At 44.9% G+C, this 10778-nt stretch overlaps 1 protein-coding gene across 1 annotated transcript; it reads left to right on the forward strand.

Moving 5' to 3' along the window:
* Window positions 1-5851: 5851 nt before the first annotated feature.
* Window positions 5852-8173, forward strand: LOC309333145 (tigger transposable element-derived protein 1-like). The gene is made up of 2 exons (XM_081846554.1): window positions 5852-6143; window positions 6420-8173. Exon 2 carries the CDS (start codon window positions 6437-6439, stop codon window positions 8135-8137), a length of 1701 nt encoding a protein of 566 aa, XP_081702680.1. The 5' UTR covers window positions 5852-6143; window positions 6420-6436; the 3' UTR covers window positions 8138-8173.
* The last annotated feature ends 2605 nt before the right edge of the window (window positions 8174-10778 follow it).

The raw sequence follows: 10778 nt of genomic DNA on the forward strand, positions 1-10778 counted from the left end.
CCAGGGAGCAGTCGGAGCGCATCTGTTGCATTGGGGAGCGCTTCTTCTTGCATTGGCATAACTTAAGGAGCTTTGCTGGGGTTATATTCTGTAGAGTGTGGTGGTTAAAGGGTTAACCTTCTGTGCTTCGAGTCTGAGGGAAGGGCTTCTACGGGAAGTCAGCCAGGATGTTACGTCACAGTTCTTTGTTCTTTGTTCTGTGAAAGTTGGTTTCAATTTCAGTCGGAGTTGTGCTTTGAGCCGGAGAAGATGTCTGAATTTTCTGGTGGACTGATTTACTGCTTGGCATGTAAATAAACGCTTCTTAGATTAGAAGAACCGTGTCTCAGTAAATAATATAACTACAGAAGATATAAGAATAACCAAGGGTACAAGGCAGGGATGTCCTCTCTCCCCATTGTTATTCATCTTGGTACTGGAGGTATTCCTGAAATCAATAAGGAAAAATGAAGAAATAAAAGGGGTGACCGTAGGTCAAAATGAATATAAGGTTAAAGCTTTTGCCGATGATCTGGTACTAAGAGTGGAAGAACCACTGAAAAGCGTAAAAAAAATATTAGAAGAGATAGAGCAGTTCGGTCAAGTGGCTTTTAGAAAAAGACTAAAATAATCGCAAAAAATATGAATCAAGAGATGATAGAAATAATGCAACAACAAATCGAGATAGAAGTGGTAAAGAAAATCAAATATTTGGGGATATGGTTAACCCTCAAGAGTACTGATCTGTTTCAGAACAATTATATACCAGTGTGGAATGGAATAAAAAGAGATCTGGAGGTGTGGGGAAGGATGAAGTTATCATTTTGGGGGAGAATTTCAATGATAAAGATGAGTGTGCTGCCAAATATGTTATTTTTGATTCAGACAATTCCTATAATCAAGGGGGCATCAATATTTAAAGAATGGCAAAGAGTAATTTCAAGGTATATCTGGCAGGGTAAGAAGCCAAGAATTCAATTTAAGTTATTAACGGATGCGAAAGAAAGAGGGGGCTTCGCTCTGCCAGACCTGAAACTATATTATGAAGCATCATGCCTCTGTTGGTTAAAAGAGTGGATAAAATTAGAAAATGGAGAGTTGTTAGATTTGGAAGGTTTTGACAACAGATTTGGTTGGCACGCATACTTATGGTGTGAAAAGAAGAAAATACATAAGGTTTTTGAAAACCACATTTTCCGTAGATCTCTCATAGAAATATGGGATAGGTATAAAAACCTATTAGAACCAAAACTTCCTCACTGGTTATCTCCATTAGAGGTGATGAGTGTTAAAAAGGTCAATATGATGGGGAGATGGATAACATATGGAGAGTTGATAATTAAAGAAGGAGGGAAATGGAAAATAAAACCATATGAAGAGGTAAAAGAGTATGTATATGATTGGTTGCATTATTATTAGGTTAATGAAATGTTTAAAAAGGATATTAAAGAGTGCAGTTATGTGGAAAAAGACTCAAAATTTCAAACAGAAATACTAAGTAATGATTACAAAATTTTATCAAAAATGTATAAAATGTTGCTGGAATGGTATACAAAAGATGAGGAAGTTAAATCGGTAATGGTACATTGGGCCAGAGATTTTGGATATAATATACAATTTGATGATTGGACAAAATTATGGAATGAAAGATTAAGATTTATGGCATGTACTGCATTAAAGGAAAATGTTATGAAAATGGTATATAGATGGTATATTACACCAGTAAAACTTGCAAAAATGTATAAAACGTGTAATAAGTGTTGGAAATGTAAAGAAAAAGAAGGGACATTTTATCATATGTGGTGGGAATGTAAAAAGGTGAAAGGCTTCTGGGAAATGATTTATAATGAATTGAAAAAGATGTTGAAATATACATTTGTTAAGAAACCGGAGGCTATTATTTTAGGAATTGTAGGAAATGAAATATGTAAAAAAGATTGTAAACTTTTCCAATACGCAGTAACAGCGGCGAGAATACTCATGGCCCAAAAATGGAAACAGGAAGAATTACCGATGGTTGGAGAATGGAGACTGAAATTGACGGACTTTGCAGAACTGGATAAACGAACAGGGAAGATTCGATATTTGCGAGACCAGAAGTTCACCCGAGGACTGGGGAAAATTTACAGATTATCTGAAAAGTTTATGTGATGAACAGACAACGCTTGTAGGTTTTCAAGATGTTCTATGAAAATATGAGGAATATTGTAAAAAAAGGGAATAAGACTGAGGAGGTTATATTTCAAAGGCAATATTAAAATTAGAAAATGTGTGAATAAATAAACAAAACGGAAGATTGGCAGAGAAACTGAGGGAAGTAAAAAAAAAAAGATTACCGTATGTGATAAAATTTGATATTGGTTATATAAATTTGTATTTGAAAATGAATAAAAATATTATAAAAAAGAAAGAAAGAAGAAGAACCGTGTCTCTGGACTGTTTTACTCCCTGTTTTTCTTCACGGAAGCAACGTCGCTGCAGCTCTGCTATTTCCTGCCTTAGGTGGCGTCTTTCCAGAAGATTGCACTGAGCAGTGTTTTGTGCACAGGGGAAGCGCACCGGACAGGCAGAAGTTCAAGAGGTTATGGGTCAGTGGTTGTTTGGTTGCTATGTGATGAGAAGGGAGTGCAAGGAGACGCTGTGCCAGCTAGATCTCCTGCCAGGACTAGAAAGGCAGTTATGAGGTCGCTGGAGAAGAATGGAGCCGATGTCTTTCTGGACGCCCGGTTGGCAAGAATGAGTGAGTACTCTAGCCACGAAAGGGAAGGGGAAAAGATGGCTCTGTACTTTGAGAGACTAAATGGACAAAATTGGCTTGAGTGGTCTTTTCAGATGGAATACCTGTTAGTGGGGGAACAGCTATGACAGTGTTTGCACCCCCCCCCCATTGCCTGAAGCTGGGAAAACTAAGGCTAAGATGGCTGCAGTCCAAAAGGAGATGGAGCAGCATGTGATGAGCATTTTTGAAGAAAGCATTGAGGCTTGTCTTTTGCCAGTCCTGGAGTGTGTCAAAGAGCCAAGGGCCGCTTGGGAATCCCTCCGGAAAGCTTGTGAAGCTGGAGTGGGAGGCAAGGGCCGAGAAATGGCTGAAGTGACACCAGAGATGGCTACAAAGAGCTCTGAGAAGGTAGGGAGCCTTGTGAGCCAAGATGGCGCTGGCCAGAGCCCTGAGAGCTCATCAGAGGCTGAGATGAGCCTTGTGCCCCCAGAGGGGGGTGAAGGGACTGTTGCTGCGGCTGGTGCTGTTTCTGTGCCTGAAAGCTGTTTGGATGCTTCAATATAGCTGTGTGAGGAGAAAGGAGAGAGGCTGAGAGCTAAGAGGACAGCAGTGGCAAGTTGTTCCTCAGGCTGTTTTTCTGGAAGCCCTGTGCCCATCAGAGGGGGTGCAGAAAGAAGTTCTGCTCCCAGCAGTGGGGGGGGGGGCAGTCAGTGGTGAAAGCTCTGAGAAGCCAAAAGTCCCCAAGTGCTGTTTACGCCGTGAGCCGGAGTCTAGCTGTGGGAAGCTTTGTGCTGCTAGAGTTCCCAAGGTCACCCAGCTGGAAAAGCAGCTGATAACGGGCGGTTATCAGTCGGCGCAGCATGAGAACACCGGCAGCGATCCTGTCGCCATGACAACTGGGATAGCTGCAACTACGGTAGCTGTGAAGGCCGTTGGCAAATCCCCCAGTCGGGGGAAGAGCGTTGCCATGGCAGTTCTTCAGGAATGTCAACAACCAGCCACTCTCACTGTTGTGATTGACAGTGGAGCGACAAACACTTTGGTTCCCTCTTCTGACTTTTTGAGGAACTGCAGGAAAGTGACAACTGCTCTATATGTAACATTAACTGATGGAACCAGAAGACAGCTCACACAAGTTGGGACACTTTATTGTTCCTTTCTTAAACATGAAGTGCATGCTTATGTTGTACCTGAGTTAGCAAATTGTCTGCTAAGCGTGTCTGATTTAATTGCTGCCAATTTCTGTGTGTCTTTTGCAGGTAACAAATGTGTTTTTTACAGGAACGCTGAAGAACTGTACACAGTGGAATCCAGAAACAATTTGTTTATTGTAGAGATGCCAGTTGCTACTGAGGATGCCACTGAAGATGCAAGGGTGCAATGTGTAAATGTAGCGCCCCATAGTGGTTGTTCTCATCTCTGGCACTGCAGATTTGCGCATTTGGGTTGGGGGTATGTTAAGAAAGCCCCGGAACTGACAGAAGGCTGTCAATTTAAGGATTGTGACAAATTCTTGGATTGTGGCGCTTGCAATCAATCAAAAGATGTCACATGCTCTTATCCCAAGTCAGAGAGGAAGACCACACAACCTTTTGAGTTAGTGCATGCAAATTTGTGTGGACCAATGTCAGTTGAGTCATTGGGAGGTTCAAAATATGCGCTTCTCCTCATTGATGATTTTTCTAGGTCTGCTTGGGCTTTTTGTTTGCGAACCAAGGGGGAGGCTGCTGGGTTGATCAAGGATTGGATCACTGCAGTTGAGGTGACCTTCTCCACTAAGGTGAGAAACTTTCAGAGTGACCGTGGGGCGGAGTTTACTGGATCTGCTTTGCAGAATTTCTTCAGAGAGAAGGGGATTAGCCACAGGTTGACAGCTCCTTATAGTCCACAGCAGAATGGAATTGCGGAAAGGAAAAACAGGACTATTCAAGAGGGAGTGTCGGCCATCTTGTATGATGCAGGGCTACCCCAGCGCTATTGGGCGGAAGCCTGGAAATTTATTGTGTTCACACAGAACAGAGTGTACAATTCAAGTGTAGGGAACACACCCTATTTCCTGCTGCATGGTAAGAAACCCAAGGTGCATTACCTACGTGTGTTTGGTTGTGAGGCCTGGGTTCTTATTCCAAAGGCTCTATGCAGGAAGGGTGAGCCAAGATCCAAGAAAATGATCTTTGTGGGGTATGAGCCTGGCTCAAAGGCTTGGAGGTTTGCGTACCCGAGTGGGAACCAGTCCAGACTGGTGATCAGCAATAGTGCTGAGTTCTGCGAACAGGCTGGTTGGTCACGTCTGCATGCTAATCCAGACGTGCTTTCGCAGCAGTTCTATGACTCAGACGGTGAGGAGGAAGAGGAACTTGTTGCTGAGGACCAAGGTCCGGAGCAACAGGGTCCGCCGCAGGGACAGAGTCCAAGGCAGGGACAGCTCAGGATCCCTCAGAGGGGGGAACCTAGAACACCTCCTACAACAACTGTTAAGTCTGAGCCAAAGAGTGAGCCTTCCTCACCTGCTGGACCGGCTGTTAGGCCCAAGAGGGGGAAGTCACTGACATGGAGGATGATTTAGCTGGACCTAGTGGGTCAGAAGGAACACCAGGGCTCACGCTGAGGAGGTCAGCAAGGTCAACCAAAGGGAAGCCACCTGATAGGTTTGAAGCTACTGGTGTGTGGGTAGGTGTGGCTAGGTGTGAACCTGAATCCTTTGAGGATGTTCAGAATTTGCCTCAGGAAGAAGCCAGCAAATGGCATGAGGCGATGCAGAAAGAGATGAGATCCATGGAAGATCTAGGTGTGTTCTCACTCAGAGTTGCCACCGGGCAAACAAGCTGTGAGTTGCAGATGGGTTTACCGCCTTAAACCCACAGAAGCTGGAGAACCACAGTATAAAGCTAGATTAGTTGCCCGTGGGTTCACACAGAGAAAAAGGATTCATTTCACTGAAGTGTATTCGCCTACCAGAAGAGGTATCAGAAGAGGTCATGGAAATTATTTTTCAAAAAAATAAAACTCGCGGGGCTAGAAAACACACAAAAACAACTATTGATGTCTCCAGTATCAGAAGTCAAGATTAGGGAAACAATCTCAAATATGGCAAATGGCAAAGCACCAGGGCTAGGTGGCTTTCCAGTGGAATGGTATAAAACATATACAGTGGTACCTCCCAAGACGAATGCCTCGTAAGACGAAAAACTCGCAAGACGAAAGAGTTTTTCGTTTTTTGAGTTGCTTCGCAAGACGAATTTCCCTATGGGCTTGCTTCGCAAGACGAAAACGTCTTGCAAGTTTGTTTCCTTTTTCGTAAAACCGTTAAAACCCAGGGTGCATTGCTTGAAGAGGTGCAGTTGCGACTTGACTTTGAGGAGCAACTCGTGGTAGCCTTTTTTGAGGTTTTTGAAGACTTTGGTGATTTTTGAAGCTTTTCCAAAACTTCTTTTGCAGCCATTTGGTAAGTTAAACTTTTAAAACTTTTTTGGGCGTTTTTGGATTTTGGGTTGGGGTGTTTGGAATTCAAGGACTTGGTGTTGGGGAGGGGTTTGCAAGAATCTGGAAGCTTGTGTGTTTTTTTCTGCATTTTTATGATTTTTTGTGACCATTGGGCAACTCTGCTGTTGTTGTTTTTTAAAAAAATCTGGGTTTGAATTTTTGTGTGGTGGGTGGCTGGGTGCTTTTGAATTTTTTGGATGTGAAGCACTGATATTTTTTGGGGGGGGGGGTTGCGAAGGTAGGAGCTGTGCTGCCATGGGACCCAAGAAGACTGCTGCTGCAGAGGCCGGTGAGAGGAAGAAGGAGAAGGTTACGCTGGAAATGAAGAAGGAGATCATCCGGAAGCACGACGGTGGAATGCGTGTGACAGACCTCACCAGGGAGTACGGGAGGAATCCATCGACCATCGGGACCATCCTGAAGATGAGGGAAAAGATCCTTGCGACTGATGCAGCCAAGGGAGTCACCAGGATCGTGAAGAACTGCCCAGCTGTTCTGGAGGAGGTGGAGAAGTTGCTGCTCATCTGGTTAGAAGAGAAGCAGCGTGCAGGGGACACAGTGACTGAGGCCGTCATTTGTGAGAAGGCCAAGGCCTTGCACGCAGACCTCGTCCGGGAACAGCCAGGAACCTCAGGTGAGCCAGAAGTCTTCAAGGCAAGCAGAGGTTGGTTTGACCGGTTCAGGACAAGATCTGGAATCCACAGCGTGGTCAGGCATGGAGAGGCTGCCAGTTCTGATGTTCCTGCGACTGAAGACTTTGCAGCGGAGTTCCTGGAGGTTGTGAAGATGGAGGGCTATGTTCCACAGCAGGTCTTCAACTACGACGAGACCAGGCTGTTTTGGAAGAGGATGCCCAAAAGGACTTTCATCACTCAGGAGGAGGCCAAGTTGCCTGGCCACAAGCCCATGAAGGACCGTCTGACCCTGCTCTTCTGTGCCAACGCAAGCGGCGACCTGAAGATCAAGCCCCTGCTGGTGTACCACTCGGAGAACCCACGGGCCTTCAAGAAACACAAGGTCGACAAGGAGCAGCTGAGTGTCATGTGGCGATCCAACAGTAAGGCTTGGGTCACACGTGTGCTGTTTGTGGACTCGGTCAATCTTGCTTTTGGCCCTGCTGTCAAACAGTACCTGCTGGACAATGACCTGCCGCTGAAGGCTTTGCTTCTGATGGACAATGCTCCTGCTCATCCTAAAGGCCTTGAGGAGGACTTGTTGGAGGAGTTCAGCTTCATCAGCATCATGTTCCTGCCGCCTAACACCACGCCACTGCTCCAGCCGATGGATCAGCAGCTCATCGCCAATTTCAAAAAACTCTACACCAAGGAGCTTTTCAGGCGATGCTTCGAGGTGACTGATTGCACCAACATCACCCTGCGGGAATTCTGGAAGGACCACTTCGACATCGTCACCTGCTTGAAGATGATCACCACGGCCTGGAACGGGATCAGCCAGAGAAATTTTAATTGCGCTTGGCGCAGCCTGTGGCCGGACTGTGTGGCACCAAGTGACTCTGATGCACCAGAGTCAACAGTGGTGCAGGACATTGTTTCCTTGGGGAGGACCATGGGCCTGGAGGTCACAGAGGTGGACATCTGCGAGCTGGTGGAGGAGCACAACCACGCGCTGACCACCCAGGAGCTGGTCGAACTGCAGGCAGAGGCTGCGCAGGAGCAGGCCTCGCTGGAAGAGGAGGAAGCAACTGAGGAATGGCTGTCCTCCAAAGAACTGAGGGACATTTGCCTGAAGTGGAAAGATGTGCAGGCTTTTGCACAGCGGCACCACCCTGACAAGGACCTGGCACATGACCTTGTGAACACTTTTGATACGAGGGTCATGTCGCCTTTCAGGGAGGTGCTGAAAAGGCGGATGAAGCAGCAGACCATGGACAGGTTCTTCAGCAAGAAGCAAAGAGTGGAAGAGGAACCTTCTTCGAGTTGTCCCCCAGAGTCTTAGAAAATGTACTGTACACTGTTGATTTTTAAATGTTTTTCTGTCATGTTTAGAAACTTAATTTATTGTTCCTTCAATTTTTGAAATGCTCTTTACAGTATGTGTGACTTTAAAATGTCAGCATCGCCCTTGAGCCAGTGTACCAACTGGACTCATGCACCTCAACCCCGACTGGGCTAGGCGAGCTGGGTAGCACTGCCAGAGACCTCCTTTCTCACAGGAACAGGTCACAGCGCTGTGGACTCACAGCTTGGAGCTGAGAGCACCGGATTCACTGTCTCAATAATACAGTCGTTGCGCAGCAGCGTTTTGCAGAGTCTTGCAGAGTATAAACCACTCGGAGAGCAGCTCTGTAAAATATCCTCCTTTTATTCTATAACTACAGCTATAATACAAAACTATATACAGAGCTAAATATTCTGAGCATAAATCAATGCTATACTCTGAGTGCCTGCAGCTGCTCTTAGCAGCAATCTTATCTCTAAACATGATCTCTTGCACTCACTCTCCGATACACTGACTGACTCTCTCTCTCACACAGAGACTGACTCACTCACTTGACTAATTAAGTAGAGAGCAGTACATTGCTCCTCCTCTCTGTAGAGTCAGCAGAGACCTCAGGAGATCATCAGGAGATTCTTGGGTATGGGAGGGGTGAAATCTCCTCATCCTCCCCCATTTCATCCAACCATTCAAGAATCTTTAACATAACTGCAATTTGCACACACACTCCAAAAGTTGTTCTCTGCTTACAACCTTGGTAACATATTTGCAGGTATCTTTCTCCCCCTTATCTAAGACACTATATCACATCATTAAACAGTTACTACAACCACTCTGTGTCTATTAGGAAAGAGTTAAAACATAAACCTCAACCTGTAACTTACACAAAATACACATTGTGAACACACAAATGAATAAGCAGCTTCTGGAAAAATCTTCACACACATTTCTTCCTCTCAAATGCAGATTAACATTTCTAATTAGGCAGACTTGAACAAACCATTTTCAGAACTCAAATACACGCTTTCATTCTAATATCAGGTAAGGAAATAAATGCAGCGTTTTGTGCTATTACTCTTAACACACTTCATGCTAGGTTTAAAAACCCCACCAGAGTTGCATGTGACCGCAGCCTTTGCAAACTCTTCAGAAAACCTTTTCGGTGGTACACCCTTGGTTGTTCTCTCAGATCTGCGCAAAACTCTTTGATCCTCTTGTTCTGGTGCTTCCTCCTCTTTGGGAGAATGGGGAGCTAAAGTATATGAAGCTGCTAAGTCTGAGTCAGCGTCAGACTCACCTGAGGCTTTTGGGCTCTGATAATCTGTGCCATCATTTGGATCTACATTGGCATCAGAATTATCGATCACATCAGAACTTGCCTCCCTTTTAACTTTCTTTGCCCCTTTTGCACCATCATCACAAATGGGATGGCACTGAAAAACGCCAACTCTGTCCCATTGTGGATTGTCGTCAATGCTCCTGGTCAGCCTTATGGTTTTCGTGTCTGTGATCAGGACACGATAAGACCCTTTCTCATATCCTAGGAAAACACCATGTTCTCCACGCTTACTCAGTTTGTCACCCTGCGAGGTGTGCACCCAAACCTCTGAACCCAAAATTTTAAAGTGCTTCACACATGGCTTCCTTCCGTGAAGCATCTCATATGGGGTGCAATTTACTGCGGACTGGTACCTCCTGTTATACACGTGACAGAAAAACGAAAGAGCTTCGGCCCAAAAAGGATTGGACAGCCCCGAATCATGTAACAATGTTCTGATTCCTTGCTGCAGGGTCTGGTTTATTCTCTCACGTAAACCATTCTGCCAGGGCGATCTGGGCGTGGCAGTCCTATGCTCAATGCCCTGTTCAGAAAGAAAAGCCTCAAACTCCTCTGAACAAAACTCTCCACCCCTGTCAGTGAAAAAACAATGTACATTCTCATTATGTACATTCCTGAGCCATTTACAAAACTGACGAAACTTGGTAAAGGCTTCAGACTTTTTCTGCAGCATATAGACCCAAACATATTTAGAGTAGGAGTCTATCAAAACCATGAAAAACCTTGAATTGCCTCTAGAGAGCGCTAGAGGCCCCACTAAGTCTGCATGAATGACTTCGTATGGTTTCTTGGCCTCTCTCCCAGACTCTGTACCTTTGGGAGCTTGCTTTGCCTTACTCTCAGCACAAGAAACACATTTCATGTGGTAGGGACATTCTTTCAGCTTCATACCCTGAACCATATCAGGCATTTTTGCCACAGCCTGGAAATTCAAATGACCATAAACACGGTGGTAATAATGAATACATTGGTCATGCAACTTCTCATTCTTATCAATAGACAAATTGCAACACTCTTTCTCAGTTGCTTCTGCAGTACCTGTACCTGAAACAAAAGGCAATTGATACAGACCATTTACACATTTTGCATATAGAATGAGCTTGCCATCTCTACGAATTTCACAGCGAGATTTAGCAAACACCACTTTAAAACCCTGATGATCAAGCTGGGAAACACTCAACAAATTGTCCTGAATATCAGGCGCATAGAGGACATTCTTAATTGTCGCATTCAGGCTCTTTAAGAACACAGTTCCCTTAGCCAAACTTGTGAGAACTGTCCCATCTGCTTGATGAATTTCTT

The sequence above is a fragment of the Podarcis erhardii genome (assembly GCF_964252035.2).
Source record: "Podarcis erhardii genome assembly, chromosome: W".
Classification (NCBI taxonomy): Eukaryota; Metazoa; Chordata; class Lepidosauria; order Squamata; family Lacertidae; genus Podarcis; species Podarcis erhardii.

What these genes read in the sequence shown, in the direction of transcription:
- LOC309333145 (XM_081846554.1), top strand. Translation starts at nt 6,437, where the DNA reads ATGGGACCCAAGAAGACTGCTGCTGCAGAGGCCGGTGAGAGGAAGAAG.